Genomic DNA, 26,920 nt, shown 5'->3' with positions numbered 1-26,920 from the left:
AGGCCAACACGGACTGAACAAATTCCTTCACTACCTCCACTGCTATTACTGAAATTACAATTCAAAAACAGAGCAGAAAATTAAATTCATTGTTCAAAACTGTTTCTGTTCGCTGATTAGCCACAGCTGAAAGAAAAAAAGAATCCCAGATGGAGCAATGAAGGGAGATGAAAAATAGAATTGCCAAGGAAGGCAATGGCCACTGGTTGCACTAGACTTTCTGTAAGTGTATCAGATTAAATGGCATTTACCATAGTACATGTCACACTTTGAGTTTATTTAAATGATTGAAAGTCATGTATTTTCTTCCTTTCAATACAGTTATAAGCCACTTTGTGTCGGCATATTCAACTACAATCAAAACACAATGACGTTTATAGTTCTACCAACGGGATGAGAAAAGGTTGAGAGGTGTAAAAAGCTGTGCAAGGAACTGGAGATGCTCCATCTTCTTACATACTGACTGTATACATCTTGCACATTTCAAATCCTTCTAATAAAACTAGCATTAGGGTTCTTAGAAAAAGACATTTACTGAAGTTAATGAAAAAGGAACGTTTGTACTTGAATCTGTTCTGTAGCATCCACCAGGTTTAGATTCAGACATCTCAAAGCTCACATTTTATTTATCCTGTCTGAATTTAACTAATGGCCTATTTCCTGTCTGCCTGCCTGCTGCTTACACACACACACACACACAATTTGAGTATAAATCTACTCTGCTATAGCAAAGTTGGACTTAAGCGAATGGAAAACTTAATATTATAGACATGGAAGGACCTCAAAAAGAAGCCTAAAATCTCTTTTACTATAAAAACATTAAACTAAAATAATGATATGCAATCATTTCAACGTTGTTTACAATCTCGACTGTAGCAGAATAATTGAAAAGTAAAAACCGCAAGTCATCTTCAGAAAAAGTCAGACTATGTGGAATGCTCTCTGTGCAAAGAGGACTAGAGACACATTCAGGAGAGGAAAAACTGTCAAGGCGTACATCAGTGGATCAGCTTGGTCAGACAACCCGGTGTAAGAAAGAGGAGCTTAAAGCTCTTTCCTACAAGACAAAAAGCATTAAAAACTGTTTCTACCGGTAGGAGACCAGTCCTGCTGGACACAGAAAAATCACAATTCACAGCTGTATCATTTAAACACAGTTTAGTTTCTATACAGCTTCTCCCAGAAAAACAGTTTGACCTTAAAGCAGAAGAAAACAGCAGCAGCTCGTTTGTTTAGTCTGAGTTCAGTCCAGCAGTTTGTACTCACTCTACTGCTCTCCTTGAACAACTTAAAGCTCATCCACTTTGGCATGTCGGCCTCTTCTCTTCCGTCTCTCTGTCGCTCTGTCCCTCTGACAGCTCTCTTCGTTGTGTCTCTGCTACACACACCCGCACGCACACAAACACGCCCTCATGCACCCTCTGCCTCAGCCTGAACAAACAGCCGTTGCTTTGTGTTTGATGGTACTATTCTGCTCGCTGTGTGTGCGTCAATGTGTTCACATTTCTCCCACTCCATAGAAGCAACTGAGGCACTAAAACACTTTCAACTGCCAGCAAAATAAGTGTATGTGTGTGTGGAAATGGGAAGGGCAAAAAAGTCATATGAGTAGCAGATGGTTACAGTGCAGCTTCACTTTGAGCTCAATGAATCTGATTCATGAGAACATACATGTCAACAATTGCTGCCTGTGTAGCAGATTCTAATCGGAACGCTGCAGCACCAAGAAAGGTCATTTTCATTTCCAAACCGCTCACTGGAACATCAAATTATAGACCAGTTCTTGCTTATGTACAGGAGACATTCTTGCAGAGAATATCTTTTGTTGCTTTCATCCTGCACGAAATCTTTCTTCTTTAAGAACTAAAAAAAAAATAATAAATAAAATCAAAAAAAAAAAAAAAAAAAAAAAAAAATATCACTCCATGAGTTCTGATTGGCTCTCATGGGTTTATAGGGGTGGAAGATGTATTTCTGTACAGGAGCTGAACAGCAGCTTTGGGGTCAAATCTGTCACAACAAATCGATGTCAACGACCCTCATCGATTTTAACATCTGTAGAGTTTTAGGTGTTCTGGGTTCTGTTCTGACCTCATGGGTGAGTTGGTGACATGCTTTAAGTAACTTTGGAAGGAGTCCACTCCTGAGATGATCCATCACGGTTCTCCACTTGCAGATAATGATTCTCACTGGGGCTCACTGAGGTCTAAAGACTTTAGAAAGTCCTTTCAATGCACTAATAAATAGGTTCCAAAATCCTTCATGTTGGGAGAACATGATCAGCAGAAGCGTGAAGCTGATGTCATCCACCAATCTTATCTACCTCAGCAAAGGCCTAAAAACCAGCCACTGTCCTCTGTCATTCTTTCAACTACATGTTTATGCTCTTGCATCATTCATTACTCTGTGATGTATGGAAGTATCTGCATAATCTAATCTTTAGACTTCATTGTATTTGAAGAAAGTGCATCAAGCACACAATCGGTATTGATTGGTTCTGAGTGAAATCCAATGACATCATCACTGCCTATTTTCAAACTTATTTTTCAGGACTGTTGAAGTTTTTCCAAAGGTGAGAACTTAAATTTGTTCCAGATTCATTCCAGACATTTTTCATCCACGTTAGAAGGAAATAAAGCTGGAAGTTTTAATCCCGTTACATAGTGATACACTGTGCCGTTCATGAGTGATGTCCTGCATGTCCCACTCAATTACACAAGATATACAGGTGGTATTGAGTTTTCAAATTTTTTTAGGCATTTTTGTTATGGTACATTTAAAATAAAACATTACATAAATATATAGATTTTTTTCTGTACTATGGTGGTCCAGACACTGGTGGGTTCCTGTTCCACACAGTGGCTAAGATTTATAGAGCGTGGTTCATAAAAAAGGCAGGAGCTAAATAAGCATCTAGAGTGCAGTACTGGTGGCAGAGGAGCCATGAAGACTGCCAAGCTTACAGCCACTGGAACGACGCTTTAAATAACGCAGACCGCAGGCTGAGCCACAGCCGCCTCATTACACTGGAACACGTTACAGGAAAGAGAATCCAGTCAACACGGAGGAGGCGAAGGCTGCGGTAGAACATCAGCAAAGAATCACAGAGCTGAAGTACAGCAAAGTCCAACTCAGTGGTTGGTGTGAGTCCTTCATGATAACAGCTTCATCATGTTTACACTGAACATCTTGTTAATGTGAATTAACAATGGGTCAAAAACAGCTATAAAAAAATCATTGCAAAGCAATAATTTTGGTTTTTATGTTTTTTTACCACACCCTTTGTTTTTTTGCTGGTTTACTATGCATCAACATCTGCTTATGTTCTAAAACAGAGAGAGCAAAATCTGAAGTTTGTCCTCCAAATTTTAAAACTGTAATATTTTGACTCCAATCAATTTCATCCATTCCATTTCTATAGAAAGACTTTTGTAAAGTTTAACAAGTGTAGAAGCATTTTCAAGGGATGTCGAGAGAAATGTATTGTTTTTCTGTACTTATTTTTGTGAATGATGAAAATTTTTAACAAATTAAGAACTATAACTGTGTTTTAGGTTAACCTGAAGGTCAACAGTGGCTGGAGTCTAAAATGTGTTCATTTCAGCAGAGATTGTCATTATGATTATGACAGATGTGTCAACAATTCCAAGACTAATCTTTTGTTTGCACTGTACCTGCTGCTGTCTGGCTGGACCTTGTTGGCTGCTTAAGGGTCAACACAGAACTAGCAGGTCAAAGAAACAGAGAACCTCTTCAGCTTGGGCATCAAATTCCTACATCTATATATAAATATATCAATGTGTTGTTAATATATAGAAAAAAAATACAACTCATATTACACTTTCAATATTACATATTTTTCTAACCTGTATAGAATTTTGAGAGAATTTTTTTTATTTTTTTTATTATCTCACCCAGGAACATATGAGCTTCCAGACGTATTTGCACTTAAAGAAGTTTTGTTTATTCAGACATTTAGGATAAATTATGTTTATATGTCTTATGATAATTTGTTTATTTGGATAAAAATTATTACTAGTTAAATCTCCAATGCATACAAATTTGTTATATTGCACTATACTAAAGCCTTCTTTTAAATTTACATATCTAATTGCAGTTAAAGATTTTAGGGTGTGGCTAGGGAGAGTTAGTTGGGCAGTTGGAGTGGAGCCACACAGTTTTTTGACCTCTCTCTTTAGACTATCTTGTTTACTTTTTATTATTTTGTGGAAAAGTGACATTTGTATCATTTTTATTTCTGAAGTAAATCGTTTAACTTTATCAAGAGGATCCAGTGTGGTTTTTTTGTCGTTTCGTCATCAAGTGGACCGAATGGGAAAGACGGAGAGTCTTTAGTGTTTGGCTTCATTATTTAGGAACCTACAGCACTGCCTGTCTTTAGATCTTATGTGTCATCCTGATGAGTCCATGTGTATTAATATAAAGACATTATATATATTAAGACATTATATTAATACTGAAATCAATAACTTCTGTCTCTACAAATTGTTAGGATAGTATTTGAATTTACAATGAAATAAAGCTATTGCCAGAGAAAGATTTTAAAAAAGGTGACAATCAGGTTTATTTGGAGAACACGTTTCAGAAGTATTTACAGGGAGTCCAACAACTACTGGATATCAAACCAACAAATGTATACCTGCCTAATTTCTACAGGAAATGACACAGTCCTGCTCCTAGTGTTTTTACAAGTGGCAATAAAAACAATAACAAACTTAACAGCTGCTCTTTATCAAGCGATGTCACAGTCTGCCACCCAAACACACAATGCACCCAACACTCACACTGTTGTGGTTTATGAGTGGAGAGGACACTGCAAACTATTACAATCAGCTTTAAAATGTAATTCAGAGTAGTGCTTAAATGGTTTAGATTGTTTTTGTGAAGTTTTGAAGGAAATTGTACCCCAGTTCACTGTTGGGATGACACCAAGGTCAAAACAGCATGGAAGAACAGAGAAATTAGTTCTTCTACTTGAGGTACAAGATCAAACTTCTCTTTCTGGCCAGGGCATTTCTCATTTAAAGCTGCAGTATGTAACTCTTATTAAAAAAAACTCAGAATAATGGCTTTTTGCTCTTATAGCTCTGCAAAAAAACTAATTCCTTTGTTCTTGTGGAGAACATAGCAGCCTTTAGTTGTCCTGCCATGCATAGCACAACTCTCAGCCACAGTTCTAGTAACCTAAAACATCTTACAAGCTGTTAATAAAGAATCTGACTATTAAAGACTACATACATGCAGCAAATGTTAGGTGCTAGTGGAGCTTGCTGGAGGCAAAAGACAACTCATGTGTGTATGTTCTGCACAGAGTGAGAACAAAACCATCGTCATAAACTTCTGTTGCTAAGCAAAGAAGTCCAGCATACAGTTTAAGTTAAAATATTGCTCCTTACTAGTTGAAATATTCCATCTGTACTTTCACTGTTCTGCTTGTCATCAGTGGATTGTCTGAGATGGACTCACATTTAAACAGAATGTTTAGCGAGTACACCAACAGGGATTTAATGTTGACTTACTACAGTCCAGATCAACAGACCAAACAAGCAAACTTTCTGTTCTCTGTTCAGTGTCTGTCCTGCTGAACATTACATGAATCACACCATAACACTGTTCTAGTGACATGATTTTGCTTTACTGCTCTTATTTAAGAGCTCTTTAAGCTCTTATTGTTGGAGACAGTACAGTTATAGTCCTATCAGCTTAATTTTACTGCGCATTTTAATGTTATGCCTGTTTTTGATATTAATCTTTGTAAGGCGACCTTGAGTGTCAAGAAAGGCACCTACAAATAAAATGTATCATTATTAGAATTTTAAGCTAAAAGTATAAGTGAAGGAGATGAAAAAAAATAAAAAGAGAACAACATATACAAGACATTCGTCATCCAAAACCACCAGAAACAGTAGCTTCACCCTAAACACACACACCCTGGAAAGGCAGACAGTGGAACATGTGACTGGGCCGATGCTGGGCTGTTTTTATAGGAGGAGGAGAGATGAGAAGTGAAACATGAGAACATAAAGCACAAGGAATGTTTCTGAAAGCAAAACCTCAATGTTTGTGTGCAGGCAGCCTGACAGAGGCGACAAAAACATAAACTGGGAAAGAGGGAGATGTAGATTGGGTGAAAGTCCAGAACAGCAGCGATGGTCTGGACTCACAGAGAACCGATCCTAATGGGAATTAAAGAAAACAGACAAGAACAACAGAAATCAAACAAAGTATCCAGCCTCAAAGACATCAATGGCCTGTACTGCACTTTGTCAAGTCCAAAGGACACCAAAGGGCTTTACATTACTTTCAGCCATTAACACACAGATATGCATGCTGATGTAGGCAAGCTACTGGATAGTAGCCACAGCTGACCTGGGGCAGTCTGACAGAGGAGAGGCTGCCATGCAGCAGCGCCACCTGTTGGGCTCTCTGACCCCCACCAGCCATTCAAATGCAAATAATGCTACTTGTTCTTTTTGATGTCCCAAACTAAAACAGCAAGAGGTTTACTACCTCCATCACCCAAACAATCTGGAATGCAAACATTTTTTACCAGTCAAAACATATTTTCATATCATTTTTATTTTACATTTAGTTTCCTTTTTAGCTACTGATGAGTTATTAAGATGCCTATTAAATCATATTATGCTAAACAAAAGAGTGCAATTCAATTAAAGTACCAACACCGTAGACCCAGCAGGGGTCAAATTAACCAAATATTTTCTGTCTGACAGTTTTGTTTTTGTTTTTTGGTGTTTTTTTTAAATGGGGGCAGAAAAAAATCGTAAGAAATTTCAACAGATTACACAAATCTGACCACTTGGTGCAGATGTGTAGACTGTACACTCAGAGAACTTCCCGGAGGTAACTGAAATCAATTAATAAAAAAAAAAAAATACCAACGATATCATCTCTGACCTGGACTCTTTTCAACCACATTGGACAGAAAGGCTTTTAATAGACTATTGCAAAGTGTTGTTTCAAGTCAAGCCACTAGTTGTAGCATAGGCTAAAGTATTTACCGTACTTTAATTATTAATTTTCATTTAAAATGACGTTTACAGTGCAAATTAACTTTAGTTTTGATATATAATTAAGCAAATGCACAGTTTAAATCACACATTATTTAAAACAATTACTTATGCATATCATAAGTACTTAAGACAGAAATACCTTTGTTCTTTATCAAGGCTGATGCTAATAATATACATATTAGAAGCTCTGTTACAATTTATCTTCTGTCCTTTGATTGTTGTTAAGTTGCCTTTGTGCTGATAGTTGAACAAGAAATTGTCTCTTCAAAACAAAAACATCACAACTCATTCAGGAAGTTAACCGCAGGTAAAACTAACATAGGTCTTAAAATACCAGCAGCATTATTGGGCAGCTTTGGAGTGTACTGAAGCCTAATGAGGCTCGAGAACACAGGGCAATCCAGACTGGCAAAACGTGTCTTGTAAAAAAAAAAAGTTTTTTGTTTTTTTTGTTTTGTTTTTTCTTAGGCACTCTCAAGATGCTGGATTTACCAATGGTATTAGTAAATCCATTGCACATTGTAGTAAACATTTCATAGTGGTGAACGATCCTGTCCAACATGGCGGCCATCTTGGACAATGAGTCTCATCCACTTCATGACATGCCGGCTGGATACAGGAGCAGCTTCAGCCAGAGACTCGTTTCAACAAAGTGCAACACATAGAGACACAAGAAATCATTTCTGCCTGTAACCATGAGACTTTACAACCTCCAAGTCTTTGGATGTGCATGCTTGTTATTTTATTTATAGTCATTACAATTACATCATCACTTTTAGGTACATTATACATTAATTCTTACGTACTTTTAAAAAAAATCTAAAATAGTTATTTTTCTTCTCATTTTACCACTTTAAGAAATAGTGCTCCAGGCAGATTACCTTTTGTATATTGTAACCCTAATTCTTTCTAGTTTTATTGCATAGATACAAAATTAAAAGATGCAGTTCAAAAACTTTATATCTTTACCTGAAAATATGATTCAAATTCAACATTAGAAAATCCTAATGATGGGGTCATTGAGAACATATGCATAAAACATAGTAGAAGCTTTAAATGTTCCCATTCCACCAATTCCAAACAGTAAGTGTTAGAAAAAAACATCTAAGCTCATTTACTTATGAGTTTATTCGAAAGGTAATGTTTTCATATTATTATTTTGTGTGTTGTTTGCTTGACTTCTTTCTTTTGTGGTACATCATTAACTGTTTTTAGGACGTTTGCCTGGAGGCTAGAAACATTTACACATTCCTGTGTCCTCTGCTGCTTTGGTCATTAACGGCTTGTTTTATCAGCTTCCTGATTAGTAACTGGTCAGCCTCTTGCCCTTGTAAGGGAATGTCCACAGAAGGTTCCAGAATATCTGGTAGTAAAGATTCTATCTTTGTGTGACTGTGTGAAGAAGCCCAACCTCTTTCCTTGTAATCATAATAAAAGGCAGTTGGGGACTGAGAGCCGACGGAGTTGACCAGACAGTGTTTGACGGCGTCTGGCTCAAACTTCCCTCTTCTGCAGAAAAGTAATTTGTGACTCTGGTTGATTCTTTGCAGGTTAGGAACTAAAATCGACCCAACAGTAAGTGAGCATTGTGCGTGTAGTGTTAGTGAACAGAGGTCACAACTATATCACCACAACCCATCTACAAACAGAGCTTTGACTGCGGTGGCAAAAATCAAACAGGAACTCTGTAAACAAATTCAGAACAAAACTGGTTTTCAGGAAAACATTGGAGGTGGATCCAAGAATAGGAAGATGGAATTTTCCAAATCCACAGAACAATAAAGAAGAGTAAAGCAACAACACACCCACACAAAGTGGCAGAGAAATTCCTTATTCTACTGGAAAGAGAGGTAGACAAGTTTCATTATAATGATGCAAAATTAAAACACCAACAATGAGGAAAGTTGCCTCATGTTACAAATTAGAGCTACAAACCATTTAGTAGAAATTGACAGAAGGAACAGTTATAAACTGAGACACAGAGAGTAAAAACAACAAAAGCTGCACTGCTGGGACCATTCTGTGTGTGTGTGTGTGTGTGTGTGTGCGTGTGTGTGTGTGTGTGAGTATGCCAGCTTGGTGGCTGCTGACATTTTAGGAAAGACAGTGTGTAGGCGTGGGGTTGCACAGTGAAAAGGCCACATTATAGCAGAACTAAACAGTGACGGCGTGTAGGGGTGTGTGTGTGTGTGTGTAGTAGTAGTAGTAGTAGTAGTAGTAGCAATAGTAAGAAGAGGTCAGGGTACTGTTTCAAATCCTGAAAATCTTGAATAAGTTCTGGGGTAACTGACCAAACAGTTACAAATTATTCTGATGTAATTTTTTAAAATACCTTCAAAAATTATATATAGTGTTACTACAAAACAAGTTTTAATTTTTATTCTGAAACAATTTTAAAGGATTAAATTAGTTAAAGTTGAGCACATACTGTGTAAATGCAGCAACATGCACCTCTTACTTGGAAGTGGGTGGCTGGTTGGCATGCAGTGTCAGCGGCACACACACCGGAACACAACCTGAACAGAGTCTTCATCGCTCTTCATATTCACATTACTCACTACTTTTGAAACATGCAGCTCCCAGAACCCAGCCATGCACAACCAGTCCTGTTACCACAGACACACACTCTGCCCCTGCTGCAGGTTATGGTAGCTGCTCAGGAGACCCTGTAGTGCAGGCCCAGCTGAGGGTCATCAGCTCATTAAGGAGCCAGCCGTTGTCAGACGACTCCTACCGCACATGCTCAGATTGGGCTTCCTACCTTGTCACTGTCTATGGTGTTCTGGGATGTCCTGGAGGCGATGGAGATGGTATCTGGTTGGCTGCTACCGTCTCCCTGACTGTCTCCATCTTCCCCTCCCTCCCTGAATGAGGCCAAACATACAGAAGTGTTAGGATTAAAGGTTTGTGGCTTCAGAAGGTCACATTACAGAGAATCTGTTCACTATGTATTAGACTTAACCTATTATTTGCTATCATCACAACAATAATCCAATACTCATACTCAGATTATCATCACTGAGATTATCAAAATGGAAAACAGGAGCAACATCTTTTAGTTCTGCAAGTGTTAGTCTTTGGATACAAGCAGAAATTCTATGACCCTATCAGGTGTGAAATGGGCCTATAATGTGTTAATATTTATTAACAAAAATTATTAATATTGTTAACTATTGTTGGACTCTAAAATGCTTTGGTTCATGGTTGGCTGCAGGCTTCCATCAACAACATTTGTTTTTGTACTTTCAGTTTGCGCAATTTTATGGTGAATGGAAACGCAGTTTGTGACGACCATCTCTACATTAAGTAGAAACAGTAAAGTTCAGTGAAGTCCAACATTGAGTGGAAGCATCATGCTCTTTTGATTTTCCAAACTATGATTCTGCTTTTTTATAATGCAATAAGAATGCTTTTCATTGTTGTTGTTTTTTGAACACTTTTATAACATGGTAAGGACAAAAACATTTATTCATTGTCATTCAGGTGGAAATGAAGCTGCTGGCCGACCTCTTAGTGAAGTTCCTGGGCTTAGTCAGTGCAGGTGTTTTAGGCAGATGAAGAGGCTCCTTCAGCGCCCCCTTCAGGTGAGTCATTCTCTCTTGGATCACCTCACGGATGTTTTTTATCCATTCTTGTTTGGCTTCCATGCTGGATGCCTGGAGGAGACATGTTTTCTGTGTTAATTGATGCCTCAAGGCATTATGGTGTTAAAATGATTTTGACCTACTTTTAGCACAGTTTTATTATCAGAAGACGGAGTTCTTCCTGCCCACAGGGCAAATTTACACGGGTCGCCCTCTATGTGCTCGGTTACCCCGAGCTCTGCTGTCTGCAAACAATACAGAAACAAGTGAGTGAACAATTCAATCAATAGTGGAAGGGTGACCCCTGCAGGTTCAACATAAAACTGCACTCATTGCTCACCAGTAGTCTGTTCTTGTATTGGTACTTGGTTCTTCCTGCTGAGTCTTTGATCTCTTTGCTGAAGACCAGTGAGAACTCGAACAGGAAGAGGTGTCGGTCCCGGCCCTTCCGGATCAGTGCGCGCGGATCCCAAACCTGGAAGCTGTCCTGCAGGATCAGCTCACCCTGAACCTCCAGGTTCTCCTCAAAGCCTACGGCAGAGGCAAAGGCAGAGTCTGACTGCCAGATCAAATCAGCTACTGTGAAGCTGTTCAGTAACAGAGCGTAAGCAGCCTTACCCTCCAGCATGGCTAAGTGCATGGCATCATTGGCTCTCTTAGGAACGCTGAGCATCACCTCCAAGCCGTCTTTGATCTCCCCTTTACCCTCTTCACAGCAAGACAGCAGCTCCTGCAGGAACAGGACGGTACGAGTGAAGAGAAGAGCATTTCTGCTGTCCGTCTGTGTCAGCCGTGAATCTGTGAGGCTGTGCTGCAGCTGCTGCAGGTACCTTTAACAGAAGTTGGTACTTTGTGATCCTCTGGACTGGTTTGATGAGGTAGGAGTTGAGTGTGTTTGCCAGCGCACGTCTCTGCTGAATGTCCTGTTTATGCACACAAAGTATCATAAATAGTTTTACAAAACTGTTTTCCTTCACACTACTATGAATGAATGAACTAAAGTTGACGCAATGTTGTGTCTAGTTAAAGCATATTTACCTCTGGTACTTTTCAAACTTAAATGCTTTTTAGTGGAATGTTATCTGACTGACTGAGACCAAACAGAGAGCAATTATGAGGTGGAAGGAAACAGATGCATGGATGGACAAAGAACAGAAAAGTTTGGTTTTGTTTTTGGCCTCAGGGATTTGTTAGAGAACAATAGCCCAAAAACACATAAATATGGCTAAAATATAAGGGTTCAAATCAAAGCATATTTAAGTGTTAAAATGGAGTAGTCAAAGTCTAGATCTAAATCCAGTTGGAATCTGTAGACAGACTTGCTGGTGCCTGATGTTCTCCACCCACCCTGACTGAACTTCACCAGTTTCCTGAAGAACTTTGAATGAGCAAAAATATTCATATTCTCTCTACTGTCCTCTGCAGGTATGATGTCTGTTCTGCTTTCATTCTGTTTTGTTTGCTCTCATGCACACTGACATGACTAATTTGACTGACACCTCATGAGTTAAACTTTGGATGATATAAAAGTTATCTTTGTTGTGCTTTATTAATTTAACCAAGTCTTAATAAAAAAAACAAATAGGTGCAACAGTGTAGCTTGAGTTATTAATGCCAGTATCTGTGATATTATTTTGAGTGAACCATCCATCCATTTCTAACACCTTTGTCCCTAGTGGGGTCAGGAGGGGTGCTGGTGAACGTTCCGGGCGAGAGGCGGGGTCACCCTGGACAGGTCACCAGTCTGTCGCAAGTTTGCGTGAACATTTGAGTCATATTTGGATGTTCCAACAGGTGAATGATTCCATTCTTAAACCAAAGCTGGGTTTGGAATCAAAAAATATAAAAGCAGGTCAACATTCTCTTTTAAATATCTAAACAGAATTATGCTTTTTATTTATTTATTGCCCAATGAACGTCATAAGCGATCAAACCATTTCAATAACAGATGAATCTGAATCAGTTGGATCAGAGCCACTGACAAATTTCAAATTTCACTCAAGGATGAGTTGGAATGTAATTCCAGGTTTTACTCACATCAAAGAAGCTGCCAGCGTGCTCCAGGATAAGCTGACTGGAGTCGGGTTTGTTCTTGCAGTAGTCCACATAGATGTGGAACTTATCAGCCTGAGAAAAGGGACAGCTTCAATAATGAGGCAGAGCTTCAAACCGAGACAAATACTGGAGGAAGAAGTCAGGCCTGAAACACTGGAGTCTCACCCAGGTGACGAAGCAGTGGCCCACATCCTCCGGCAGCTGCTCATAGTTCACCAGCTCCTTCAGGAAAATACTGGAACAGAACAAAGATCAGCCACTTCACACCACTGACACTGCAACATGTCAAAGATCTTTGACAAAAAACAGATGTTATGTTGTGTTTAAGCTCTGTAGTGTTGGACCTTCATGCAAAAGTTTGTTGATTGATCTCAGCTTAGATCTCTTTCTAAAGGCAAAATGGAGCAGAAAAGAGATCAAAGTTCCCTTCAGGAACAACAGAAGTTTCCGGATGTCGTACAGAGGTATAAGAATCAGAAAACTTCCACCAGGCAGCTAGGCGAGTTCTTGAACTATCTGTGAAATCAAACCTCAAAGGTTCAATGGAGAAGAAGATACCAATGAAGATTTTAGAGCATAAAAGGAAGGGAACAGAAAACCTTTTGAAAACCCTCTGAAGTCCAAAGCCTGAGGCTCTTGGTAAGTAATGTCCTACCAGAAAGAAAACTTTGATGCTGAAGTCTCACATTTAGCTGCTCTACACCAGATGCTGCACAGGTCTTACTTGTTGTGGAAGTCATAGATCTCCTGCATGTTGCCAAAAATAATCTGCTCCTTGTTGGCAATGCCTGGAGGAATCTCCTCTTCACCGCTGGTCATCTCCCTCAGGTAGGTCTGTCACACACAGAGGTGAGGCAGCAGGGTGATGGTAACAGGTAAGAAGGAAAAACTGACACTTCTCCTCACTTCTAGACACTCCTGGAGATCCCTGACGTAGGCCTTCTCCGTCTGCAGCAGCTCCGCCATGATGAACCTGAGGCAGACGTGAGATCAACATCCCGCCAACAACAGACGCAGCATCAGGGTGTACAAGCTTTAATACAGTCGCTCCCTAAAGTATTCACACCCCTGAGCGTTTTTATGTTCTTTCACCTTGCAACTAGTTTTCCATGTATTGTGTTGTGATTTTATATAACAGATCAACACAACGCAGAAGGATTGCTTGGCCAGAAAAGAGGAGAAACAGATTTTCTATAAAGAAGGATGAAATCAAATCCTCTGTTAACTGATTCTGTGTTTTTATCTACATTTCGTTAATCGCTGTTCCTAAACTGCCAAATTGGTCGACTAGTTCTAAGTCCTCACCATGTATGCAGCTGGGATTTTTTCTTGGCTTTGTTCTGCCTCAAATTATAATTTTCCTAGTTTTTACCACATTTAAATCCAAATCCTTGTCATCACATCAACTAAAAACTGATAAGAAGGAGAGACCATGAGGAGTCCTCACTATGAGGAAGAGAGAGAACAGAGAGCTTTTAAAAAAAGAGAGCACTTCTTCAGTTATTTCTTTTATTTATATGTAAACTACTTTTAAAACATGAATCATTTATCTTTTATTTCAATCTCCAAAATAGAGAGAAATTCGTAGCTGTGATGTAGCAGAATACGAGAAATTTTAAAGGCAATGAAACCTTTTCAAGGTGCTGGGACTGAATCAGTTCATGGTAAAACAGGAAGTGGATCACTAAAAGGCCAACTCACGAGGAATCATCGGATTATCTGTGAATGAACAGATGATTTAAAGTAGAGAACTGAACTCACTCTTTCTTCCTGGCAGACTTTCTCTTCTCCTCATCGACCTCGTGGTTTGGATCGCGGAGTTTGACCTCAGGGTCGTCGGTCAAACTCGCAGGCATGATGTCCAGCTCCAGGTCCTTGTTGTCCTGCAGGTGGAAACATTTTCTCAGTACCTGAAACCATTTCCAATCCTTCTCTGTGAAACGTGAGCAGCTGTCTGATCACTCACCTCAGAGCTGATGCCCAGGCTCCTCTCCAGGCTCTCCTGGTATTTGGCCATGCGAAGGGAGAAGTCTCGGTACCTGCGGTCCACCGTGCTGACCCAGCGCTTCAGCTCCGACACGTGGGCGTGGCCTTTCTCCACCAGGTTGTCTGCCAGCTGGATCAGAAGCTTCACCTTTTCCTTGGTTTGCTGAAGGTTGAAGGGACACACTCAGTTACACTCACCAACATTCTGGTGAGTGTAACTAAACATGCCCATTGAGTCCAAGTGTGACACCAGTCGCATTGCTGCTGTGAAGCAGTTGATGCCCAACCTGGACTTGAGCCTTTTATTTGGAGGTTCACAGAGTGGGATTACAAGCTTTACAGCATCTTACATGTTTATTTGGGACCAGAAATGTCTCAAATCACGTCATGAACTCAGAACCAGAATCAGCTCACATGTTTTGAATGTTTTATGAAAGGGAAGTCTTCTTGCATTTTTCCTTCCTGTGAAGTACACTGTTTACCTTAGCAGAAAGTCTGAAGTGATGGTGGTTGTTGAGCAGCTGCTGGGTTTCCTCACTGCTGTCCCCAGGTGATGTGTGTGTAGCGAGGTAAACATCTCCTGTCTCCTGGATCCAGTCCAGAGCCTGGGAGCAAACAGACAAGCACAGCATGAAGCCTGAACTAAATCAGCTTTTTTACAGTGCAGACATGACCTGGTGGCGGGTCGGTCAGGCAAACCTCTCACAGCACAACAACAGAGCACCGTGGCTGATTTTTACATCTTTGTTGAGGTAGATAAAATCAGCTTCACATGTGAGATCACTGATCTCCAAACATTAAGGAAATCTGGCCGATTTACTGGTGTACCCGTATAATTTACTTTTAATAAAATTCCAAGTGGCATCCCTATTGGTGCCTCAAATAATACATTTTAAATGAATGCAGAATTTATAATTCATTCCTTTTATTTCTCCTATTATTCCAGGGAGAACTCATTTAAACCTTTTTGTTTCCCTGGGGTATAAATATGAGCTGACATGGAAGCACAATGTTTTAATCACTGGCTGCTGATTTATAACTTTAAAACTTTGTTAATGAGCAACAGCAAACAGTGTCACTATGGCTCAGTGGCGACCATGTGTTCCTGTGTCGTAACATGACGTTTCTCTGTCCTACCAGCCCAAATTTAAATGTGGATTTTAACTGTGACTGTGTGTGTTGGTCAGATTGAGTATTTTGGCAGGTGAAACAAATTATGACATGAAGAAAGGCTCCTCAGGCCCACTGTTAGGCATGGAGGAGGGTCTGTCATGCTGTGAGCCAGTTTCTCTTCCATAGATCCCAGGAGTCTGAACAGAGTGAACTGGCATCACGAGTTATTTGCAGTACAAACATCTACTAACAGAATGCTATTTGTCATCATTGGGTGTTTCAGCAGGACCATTTTTCTAAACAGAACAAACCAACTCAGAAATGATTCACCAGACGTTCTTTCATAGCTGTCTCAGTCCACAAAGCTTAATTCTAGAAACGTTGAGGTGAAGAGCGTTGGAAAGAAGCCAGGACTCTGATGATCCCCAGAGAGCAATGATCAAACATCTCTCTCTTTCTGCAAGTTCACACCTTAAATATGTTTTTAAAAACTAACAGTAACAGGAGATACAAACTCTGAGCAGTGGGGAACCCAGAATCAGGCCAGAATTCTTCTGCAGGATGGGGTATTTTCCCAACTGAGTAAATATGCTCACCTCAGAACCTTCCCTATTTTTTCCTAACGAAGAACCCAAATGCAGAAGTTCTGACCTGTTTAGCGCTCCGTTCAAACACCAGGTACTGCTGACACTGGTCCAGTCTTCGTTTCTTCAATGTCCAGAAGTGCAGAACCCGGTTTTCCCTCTGCAGCAGCTCATTGAGAATGGCTGCACACAAAAACATGCTGACCATGACAAATCTCAACACTTTAAGTCTTACTTGAAAGAAGAGAGGTGTCTTCTGCCACTCCACCAGCAGAGGGCCCTGTGGCACCACAGCAGATCTCACCTTTGACCTGCTGCTCAGGTCCTCTAGCATGGCCTGCAGCTCCAGGTGTGCTCACATTGTTTCTGTGGATGTATTTGAGGAAGACCTCAGCATTCCTCCGAGCCAGCGTGCACGCCTGAAACACACCAGTAAATATCCACAAGATTCGTTCTGCACCAGAACATTTGCAGGAGGATCTCAGGGATACACTCTTGAAACCAGGAATTTACATCCACTAAATAAAAAGATACAAACACATTTTATTCTTGCTGTCAAAAGTTAAATGAGATCAAATGTTTCTTGTTTTAGCTTAGTAAGAATAACCAAAATTGTTTACATTTGCTAAACATTTTGTTTCTTACATTTTTCAGGAGTTTACATCTACTTGGTCAGGATCAGTGATAATTGTCTTTTAAAATGTTTGACTAATGTTTGACTATGTCAGACCTTTTGGTTTCCTGCACAGACCTTCTCACAGTAGTTTGCTGGAGTTCTGGTCCATTCCTCCTGACAGAACTGGTGGAACTGGGTCAGTTTGTACGCCGCTTCTCTCACACGCCTTTTCAAATCTACCCACAATTTCTCCATAGGACTGAGATTGGGGCTGTGTGACGGCCACACCAAAACATTGACTTTGTTGGCGTTAAGACAGTTAGCTCTGATACTGACCACATGAATTTGAAGAAAGTTACAATAAAATCTCCCTACAGTTTTGGAATTTAGCAAATAGAAATAATGTTTGTCATTCTAACTAACAGGGTAACTTTGGTCTGATTTAACTCCAGACAGTCAGAGAAAAAAGTGTGTATGTTTTTTTTATTCTGTGTATGTAAATATTTGGTATCAACTGTATCTCTAGAAGCTGCGGAGCTGAGCAGCTTGATGTGTTCTTCACCTTCAGGAAGGCTTCCTTCTGCTCCAGGTGTTTGCTGATCAGGGGCAGCAGGTGCTCACTCTCTACTGAACTTCCAAGTTTTTCATGGCTGCCACACCAGTCTTCGTCCCGCCGGTACTCCTGCTCAAGGCTCTCCAGCACACTGCACACCTGCGGGGATCCAGAGCAGCAGTTTGAAACGGCACTGAAAGAACACACACACTGTGTGAGTGTGTGACGGTCTCCAGCTCACCTGCTCTGATGTTTTGTAGAAGGCCACAGAGGCATTGACCAGCTTCAGGCGGTCCTCCATTTTCAGCATCAGCTGCTGCCAGTGGACAGCCACCTTCTCAGCACAGCTTCGGATCGCCTCAGGATCATAGTGACCAGCCTGCAGCATCATCTGGGATGAAAGGAAAAAAAAGAAACCTTTGGAACTCATCACTTAAAATTATGCATCATGTATTAAAAATGGCACCACTTCCTCACACTTTTCCTAATAATGGACCAACCTCAGCCTTCTGCTGCACCTGCAGCGCACTCTGATGAGTCTTTTGGAGGGAGGTGGCGTGAAAGAGAGACTGGAGGAGAGAAGATGTTCTCTCAGTGAGGTCGCAATGCACCGTCGTACACATCATAAACATTTCAATCACATAATAATTATGGTTTACATCAAACATCATGGACTGAGAATGAAACCTCTAAATATTTTCCATTGCTGTTGAAGAATTCTCCAGGACTAAAAACTAAATCGATGTTTTCATACAGATGGTGGTGAGTTTAAGAACATCCCAAAAAACATGAAAAACTGTTTGCTTTGTTTCATTTTGTAAACTTTTAATAATTGGAGAATATGTGGGATGTTACTGTTAACATGTGTTTCTGTTCAGGACCTGTGTCCCCATGGTGAGTTTGTATTAATGCACTAAGTAATTAGCCGGTTGTATTACATCATTCTGATGGAGAATGCACAGCTTCAATGGCTCTGATGATAAACACAAATACAGGGATTTAAAAAAGAATTTGTCAACAAATCTGTTTCAGATCATCACATAAATCTTAATGACAGTCATTCACAGGTGTGCTTCCAACAGAGACATAGGGGATGTGTCCAGGGTTGAGCTCTGTGTTATGATTCTCCTGCACTGTCCACATGGCTTTAAACATCAACAAAGTAGTTTCACACTCTGCTGTTAGTTGCAGGTTTATTACATCCACTAGTGATTAATCATGGGCTCAGGGGGAGTAACATCAGTGGGTTGTATTCAACCCCCTAGTCTGCCTACTTTTACTGTGGAACATATCTCAAAGATTTTTGTGGAAAACTTGCATATTCATAGACATTTTGCTAAAATATCTGAGAAGAACTGGGAAGTTAAAAAAACAGCTAGCTGACACTCTATTGGCCATTAGCAAACCAGCTTAGCAGAACATTCATTTTTCTTTGGGCTGATTGGCTAAAGCCCCAGGAACAGAGATAAAGATGACCATAGATGTTAGTGGCAAGACAGCTTCCATTAAGAGTATTAAGGTATATGTTGTTTGAACTATTAAAACAGGCAGCTGTAAGTGTTTTTAAAAGGCTCTCAAGTATTCATGGGTTTCAGCTGTTTGGGTGGCTGTGAAGTCCCCTGTAAACATACACAGAACATTGAGTAATAGGATGATCTGATTGCGTCTAATCTGTTTTTGAATTTTTTCAGATGTGTTGTCTTTTGAGCTCTTTTCCTTCATCTACTTCATGTTGTCAGAAAGGTTCTATTTAGATCATTTCTCGACTCTTACGGTCTGGCAGTAATTTGGCTTTGGTGTGGCTATGGAAATTGAACACAGCTTTCTAAACGCTGCGGTTAATCTCAGCTCATTCATGATTTCTGTAAAGGAAGAGCAATTTCTTACTTCCCGTAGAGCTATGGTTAGTTTGGATAACCAAAATTTGAAAAGTGCATCTAGTTTTACACAAGTTATCTTTGTGTGAAGTTAGAATATTTCCCATCAATGTTTGTTGATCTGAATCACTGAAGTGTAAAAACCTGAAGAACAAACATTTTTACAATCACAGAAATATATTGCATCTGTATGCGTGTGCGGGTGTGTGTATGTGTGTGAGAGAGACTGAGCATCTGTTATTCCTCAAGATCAACGCAGAGTAAAATAATTATTGAGGCAAGCCTGGTTCAAACATAGATCACAAATTGTGTGTGTATGGTTGTTTTCCATACACACACTGCAAAGGGGACAGGACGACTGATCCTGCACTAAGAGGCGACTTCCCGCTGAGAGTGTGAGCTAGTTATTGGTTAAGGTTCACATCAGATGTTCAGTTAGGAAATGAAAGAAGAAGAGAATAAAGCATGTATTGTGATCAGGAAGGTTCCCCACAAACAGAGCAATCAGGGATGTGTGTGCCTCATATGCTACTATTCAGTCCAATACACATTGAAATAATTACTGCCCAAGGAGAATGGACCCGCTTTGAGCAATTGTAATTAGGATCTGTGTGTATGCGTGTGTGCGTGTGTGTACCTCTATAGCCATCTGGAACTGTTCATGCTCCCTTTGCAGCTGTTCGGCTTCAGACAGAGAGCTGGCGTTCACCATGCTGGCATTCAACATGGACTCACCGTTACGGATCCAACCCAGTACCTGCGGGGCCATGAAGGCACAGCGACAGCATTTTACATCATGTTACAACATGTTACAGCATGTTATGGCATGTTACTTAGTCAATCAATCAATCAAATTTTATTTGTATAGCTTATTTCAGCAACAAGGCACTTCAAAGTGCTTCACATGATAAAAACACAAAGTCATGCAACATAGAATCAACAACTGAAGCATTACATTTAGTCAAGTGTCGTCATTAAATTCTTAATTCATTGTGTTTCACAAAACAACTCCAAACAGGGGGGTTTTTAGTTTAGACGTAAAGTACAGCATGTTGCAACATGCTACAGTTTTTCAGCCCTGGTCCTCCAGGCACACTGCCCTGCATGTTTTAGGCATTCTCCTGCTTCAGCACACATGATCAACAGTGTTTTTCTGAATTTCAGTCATCTGAATGGGGTGTGTTGAAGCAGGGGACCATCTGAACCATGCAGATCGGTGTGCTTTGAGGACCAGGGTTGGGAAACACTGTGTTACAGTATGTTACAGAACGGAACGCTGCCTAAACTAAACGGAGCTCTATGCTGAAGATAAAGTCCTGATCTGTCTCGCCGCCTCCTGCTCCATCTTGTTATGACTCATTAGCAAGTCACCTTTTTTGGTAATAAGAAATGAGAAGAATTATTATAGACCGTATTGACTGGATGAAACCAGCTGACTGTTCTGAAAACTAAGAAACTGATGAGTTGAAATGTTCTCTCTTTATGAAGCATACACATATTTCAATCCACCTGCGAGAAAACATTTGAATTCTATTCCGAGTTCAAATGTTTTAACATGACATTGAAATTCTTACTTTCCACCCTCTTGTGGCCAATGTGAGTATAACACAAACACCTAGTCCTGATTTAGTAAAGCAGAGGGTGAGTGTATGATCCAGTGCTGTCTCCTACAGTGTTTGCAGCTCTTATTTTTTGTTATATTTGATTTTCTCCAGCCACAAACACAGCAGAAGACAAATATTTTTTTTTCCATTACCAGAGAACTCGGGGGCCCAGCCTGATAAAGCACTCATCAAGCCTTTAATAACAGCAACTAACTGGAGGAACCAAGTCATCATGGTGTCTCCTACCAAGAAGTGATGCTACAGACTGCAAAAATGTATGAAGATTTCTATAAAATACTCTGTACTATTTTGTTATTAATATTATTTGTTATTGTTATTAGCCTGTTTCTGTGCTGTTGAAAAACCATCAGATGGCCTGGGCTCCTTATCTGGCGTGGAACCCACCAGGACAGATTCCCCACTTAGCAGTCCTTCAGTAGAACCTGTGCGGTCGGGACGTCAGCCTGATTGGGTTTTGGTACATAGGAAACAAGTTCCAGAACCGAGCCAATGAGTCAACCAACCATCCGCATTTCAGACAGATTTTATCCACTCAGCGACACACCCATTGAGATAACAACAGTTCATCTCCATACTTTGCTAAATATTCTTTCTTGGTAATAACGGAGGTCAAACGTATCCTGTAAGTCTTCACAAGGTTGACATACACTGTTACTGGTATGTTGGCCCATTCCTCCATGCAGATCTCCTCTAGCAGTGATGTTTTGGGGCTGTTGCTGGGCAACACAGACTTTCAACTCCCTCCACAGAGTTTCTATGGGGTTTAGATCTGGAGACTGGCCAAGCCACTCCATGACTTTGAAATGCTTTCTACGGAGTCACTTCTTCGTTGCCTGAGCAGTTTGTTTGGGATCTTTGTCCTGCTGGAAAACCCAAGCAGGTTCCATCTTCAATGCTCTCACTGATAGAAAGAGGTTTTGGTCTTCAATCCATTCGACCAAATTCACCTTCGTTGATTTGCTCTCTTTTAAACAACATGTGGTGAAGATCTCTAAAAGATAAACATGGCTTTTTATGAACAGAAAACAAAACAATCACATGAGGTTTATTGAACATCAGATCTCTCTGCTCAACGACTTTGCCAGTGACTTGATCTGTGCTTATCAGATTGATTTATTCTGTCTGCAGCAAGATTGTGTAACTGTAAATGAAAGAAATTATATATGTGAAGCATCTGTTTAAATGTTCTTTAGCTGTCTTTAAAACCTGCATTTAAAAAATAAAAATATGAATTGTAAATAGAGTTCAGAGCAGAAACATCATCAGACACGTCTCAATGACAGAGAGGATGGGTCTGTGACATCTCCCACCTGCTTTTTGTTATTATTTATTTTTTGGAAGAGCAAAACAATTCCCACAAGTTTTCAGTAGATTGTATTATTTTATAGTTTTATCTTTGAGAATACAAAGCTAATTCTCTGGCTATAATTTAACTTCCTCTAAATGATCCATAATCTCTCATTTAAATGTTACTGAACTCAGTTAGTGCAGAGAGACTCCAACTCACTTGAATAAAATGACCAGATATAGTGACATGTTCTCCATACGTGCATGCTCATAGGTCCCAGTGATGAAACAATATCACAGAGTCGTAGTCTGGTTGTTATTTTCAATGCAGGATTGCAGAAGCCCGCAGTGCAGGTTGCAGGGAGGTTATGTGAGGACACGGAGATGTCTGTATCTTTGTGTTCATCAGGAGCCATGCTGGACCTCAGCTACTGTAAGCCTGACGAGTTGGAACTTTGCAGTAAATCCAGGAAGGGTTTTACAGACCAGATTAGAAGAAGGCAGCACAGAGGAGCATTATTAGCTTGTTGACTTAAAGCTCATCTATTATTCAGCTGCTTCCATCTGCACCAGCAGCGAGCTTCCTGTCTGCTCACAGCATGTTCCCATCTGCACATGAAACATCTTAGCTGTACTGGGAGGGAGGTGAGAGAGGTGTTGTTCTTGTCATTTTTCCAACATGAACTAGCCTGAGATTTTCAGCTAATAACAAAATCCATCCCAACTCTCTTCACTGGAGCGCTGCTTTATGTCCTTTTTAGGATTTACTTTTCTAGTCCCCTCTGGCTTGGGATCAGAGCAAAACCCAGATATTGTAAACACAAATCTGCAAAACGTCAGCAGCTGGTACGCACCAACTGAAGGGAGAAAATAAAGGTGTTCACCTGTTTAACCTCAGCCTGTAGGTGGCGTAGCTGCAGGGTCTGCTCCAGCCGTGTGTGTGTATGCTGCGTGCTGATGTCGACTTCCTGCTGCTTCTCGTGGAGGAACTCCAGCAGCTCCTGGACCTGAGAGGCCAGGTCCATGTCCTTCTCTCCTGTCAACTCAATCCCTGAACAAAACACAAATTCAGAGGTGACTGACGACGGCAGCAAGCGATCTGATCGACTGTGTTGTTTCTACAGCTAGAAGAGAAAGGCAGAATACCAACTGAAATCTCTTTGTAGCTCAGCTGCAGTTTGCCAAGTTGGCTCTGACTAAACCAGGTGACCTTAAGGTGGATTTTTGCAGACCAATCTAAAATAAAGTAATATTTGTGTAAACTGCAGCACAGTTTTTGGAAAAGACCAAACGCAGCCTATCAGCACAAATCTCTCATACTTATTAAGTGCGGTGGTGCAGGTGTGATGACTGGAACTTGTTTGGCAGCTTCTGGACCTGCAGTCGAACTGTGAACTCTTATGTATTACTAGCTATGTCCATAAGCAAATGGCTGTAAACCTAAATTAACTACAGGACCTTCTCTATAGTGTGTATGGTGCGGATTTCATTGAGAAAGCATGTTCGTGCTTTACCTGACGCTTGGACCTCCATGATGTACTGGTGGAGGTCCTGACCCTGCTGCATCACCTCGTAGGTCATGTTGTTCATGGCAGTCTTCCTCTCTGCATGCCGTTTCAGCCGCTGCTCTGCCAGGCTTATGTCCTCTGCACCGCCTGAGGAGGAACTGCTGCTGCCGCTGCTGCTGCTGCTGCCGCCACCCGAACGGTTGGTGTCGCTCAGCTGACGGGACAGATCCTCGTTCCAGGCGTCCAACTCTGCTGTCACCTAAACGGACAGTGAGTCAGTCAGCCCAAATAAAATGGGGACGCACTGATCTACTTTCTTCACTTCTGATACTAAATTAAATATCCGATGTCTAGTAAAGGCCAAAATTGATCCGATACAAAAAACAGACTGGATTACAAAGTTATTTGCTAACTCTGCACAAGAACAGAACACTGAAATACACCAAAAGCTTCACAGGTTTGGTCAAACGTGTAAAACCAACAACTTCAATTTGTTCAGTCAGTGAAATTAGGACTATAACAGCCAATATAAAGTAAATAATAACTACCAAAAACAATCAGTTGACTACCTTGGTCAAACGTAAGAAATAAACTGGAACAAATCTTATTTCAAATGGTTCACACAGTGCAATCAGGAATTCTAAATATACTGTAAAATAAGTAATAAAGCACAGCATCATTCAGCTCGCAAAGAATAGATGTGCCCTTATTGTCGCTGATGCCCAATCTAGAATTTGCTTCAGTATTGGGACCGAACAGATATTAATATTGGACTGGTGAATCTCTAAACTAAACCAGATGAATGACAAATGAGTAACTCTGTGGGGAAAAAGAAAGCTTCATCGGACTTGTGTAAACTCGAGTTTAAGAACTCAATAAACGTGAACATATGAACAGATGAGTTGTGTTCACCCTGCAGGCTCCTGGTGGTTAACTAAACGAGGCTGTTAAATGAAAATGTTCTCCTTCCTTCACCTCTAGTGTGTACTGCTCAAAGATGCGCAGCTGCAGAAAAATGTCCAGCTTGATTTTGCGCTCGTGGAACAGCTCCTCCATCTGGCCCTGGGCCTCATCCAGCTGCTGCAGCACCCCCTGGATGTGCGCGATGGAACTGCAGTGTGGCGTCTTGCTGGTCGACATGGCTGCATCTCTACGGAAACGGTGGCAGAAGAAATGTGAGGAGCTGTGAACAAAACTATTCCAAAAGCTTCTTGTTTTGGAATCCCATCTCGGAGAAGCTCATAGAAAACTTGTGCTGTATTTGTTGGGATATTTCAGCAGGAGAGATGCTGTGATCGGCAAAAGTATTAGTGCAGATTATTATTGTTTGATTGTTTTCCTGTCATGTTACAACCTGAGTCTAGATTAAGCAAAAGAATGAAGACAAAAGTCCTGTCAATATTCCCACAAGTAAGAGTAGAACTAATAACATCAATAACGGCATCAATATGGTCAATAAAAAAGACGATATTGATGCTAACAATGCTATGAACAAAATAATATATCAAGGCAATGTGAACTTAGTGTGAATCATTTCCTCATACAAAAGTTTGAATAGTTTAATCAGATCATCAATAAAAACAAGAATTTGTTTTATGTTTTCTTCAGAAATGTTAGCAAGAAAAGAAAATGAAGACAGATAGAACAAAATAATGTGTCACAGTGGCACAAGCATCTGACATTTTCTTCCTCAAGTTTTCTGCTTCCAGCAAACCTGATCTGCTCAAAGACAATTTGTTGGGTTTTCTTTCCAAAATGAGTTTGTGGTGAATTTATATAAGACTGAACAACCTGGAAATATGTTCAGTGACGCAAGGAAAATACACTGATAATTTCACTCTGACTTTTTTTTACTTTATGATTTCAACTCTTTTTCTTTTTTTTTTGAGAAACAGAAACCAAGACGAAAACCATTATATTCCACTGGGGTCTATTAATATAACCCTACCTGACACAAATGATATATCTGACATTTTAATGGCATTCTAAGTAATAGTATCATAACCACAGCTCTGTGGTGTGTCTGCTATCATATGGAGTGTCCTCCAGTCGCCATCGCTCCTCTCAGACTGCAGTGTGTTACCTGAGCTGCTGCATCAGTTCCTCTCCCTCTTTGATCACGTTGAGTGTGGCCTCCAGTGTGGCCGTCTGCTGCTGCTGAAACTGTTGAATCAGAGTCTGAACCGAGTCCACCGAGTCACAGCTCACGTCTTCCAGCAGCTGCTTCTGCAGCTCCTCCATCCACGACCACAGCTGCACCCAGGCATGCAAGCACAAACACACAATTAGTTCCTCTGCACACTCAAAACCACTACGTGACAGAAAACTATCATCAGCTGAGGTTAAAGGTCATGGCCCACCTCCTTGGTGTGTGTGTGGAAGGAGACAGACATGTCGAGCAGCAGCTTCCTGTGCTCCACTCGCCGAACAAAGTCTTGGATCCGCACCTCCAAGTGTCGGGCAGCCTTGTAGATTTCCTCTGGGTCACATTCTCCCGTCTGTGCCAGCTGCTCGGCCGCCTCCAGCAGCTTGTCTGCATTGGTGTACGTGTTCTGAAGGATGGAGAAAGGACCACCATCATCATCAACATCATCATCATCAGGTACAAAACAATATTTATTTGCAACACTGCACTGTGACCTTCATTTTAGAGAAAACCTTCTCCTGCCTGACAGGGGCGATCGGTTTGTGTGTGCACATGAAGTAATATGAGCCGCAACTTGAGAACTTTTTTTCAGATGGTGTCCCATTAGTAAGCAGGAGGGGTGTAACAACGTCTCAGCGTACAAGATCTTGTGATATTAAAACATGACAGTATTTTTCGTTGGGGTGGCTGCTATCTCGTGAGCACCAGCGAGTTGTGGTCACCATGTCTTTGGCTGATGAAGTTGCAAGAGAAGATGCTTCAACTACTCTTAAATCATTTTGTTTGTCAGCATTTTGGTTCCAGACACACACACAATAGGTAAGCATTGTAAGTTGTTCAGATGCTGAAGGAGGTAGTAAGCATCGCTACACAACTGATGGCAGAGTTATGTGCATTACAACCACAGCACACCCTATCAATATAAACTGTTGCC

The 26,920-nt window shown here is 40.6% G+C and overlaps 1 protein-coding gene across 4 annotated transcripts in view; it reads right to left on the bottom strand.

Moving 5' to 3' along the window:
• Positions 1-26,920, bottom strand: part of kalrna (kalirin RhoGEF kinase a) — a 141,991-nt gene that overhangs the window by 57,174 nt on the left and 57,897 nt on the right. For 3 of the 4 annotated variants that reach the window (XR_006372045.1, XM_044130993.1, XM_044130994.1), the window contains exons 15-38: positions 26,201-26,392; positions 25,924-26,093; positions 24,816-24,990; positions 23,847-24,099; positions 23,217-23,383; positions 20,058-20,177; positions 18,044-18,112; positions 17,785-17,934; positions 17,553-17,702; positions 16,679-16,793; positions 16,442-16,557; positions 15,160-15,282; positions 14,658-14,840; positions 14,453-14,574; positions 13,598-13,664; positions 13,416-13,525; positions 12,857-12,926; positions 12,674-12,763; positions 11,467-11,559; positions 11,255-11,366; positions 10,977-11,167; positions 10,780-10,881; positions 10,560-10,708; positions 9,814-9,916 (exon numbers count right to left, since the gene is read on the bottom strand). Coding sequence is in view for 3 of the 4 variants with exons in the window: in XM_044130993.1 (XP_043986928.1) it covers positions 9,814-9,916; positions 10,560-10,708; positions 10,780-10,881; positions 10,977-11,167; positions 11,255-11,366; positions 11,467-11,559; positions 12,674-12,763; positions 12,857-12,926; positions 13,416-13,525; positions 13,598-13,664; positions 14,453-14,574; positions 14,658-14,840; positions 15,160-15,282; positions 16,442-16,557; positions 16,679-16,793; positions 17,553-17,702; positions 17,785-17,934; positions 18,044-18,112; positions 20,058-20,177; positions 23,217-23,383; positions 23,847-24,099; positions 24,816-24,990; positions 25,924-26,093; positions 26,201-26,392 (3,192 nt within the window). In the remaining variant the exon portion in view is untranslated. Of the gene's footprint in view, positions 1-1,266; positions 1,345-9,813; positions 9,917-10,559; positions 10,709-10,779; positions 10,882-10,976; positions 11,168-11,254; positions 11,367-11,466; positions 11,560-12,673; positions 12,764-12,856; positions 12,927-13,415; positions 13,526-13,597; positions 13,665-14,452; positions 14,575-14,657; positions 14,841-15,159; positions 15,283-16,441; positions 16,558-16,678; positions 16,794-17,552; positions 17,703-17,784; positions 17,935-18,043; positions 18,113-20,057; positions 20,178-23,216; positions 23,384-23,846; positions 24,100-24,815; positions 24,991-25,923; positions 26,094-26,200; positions 26,393-26,920 lie in introns of those variants that run through there. The other variant, XM_044130995.1, reaches the window with a different exon arrangement.

This window comes from Gambusia affinis, linkage group LG11, assembly GCF_019740435.1.
Source record: "Gambusia affinis linkage group LG11, SWU_Gaff_1.0, whole genome shotgun sequence".
Classification (NCBI taxonomy): Eukaryota; Metazoa; Chordata; class Actinopteri; order Cyprinodontiformes; family Poeciliidae; genus Gambusia; species Gambusia affinis.
Note: the sequence above shows the minus strand (reverse complement) of the source record. Positions and strands in the feature narration are given on the sequence as shown.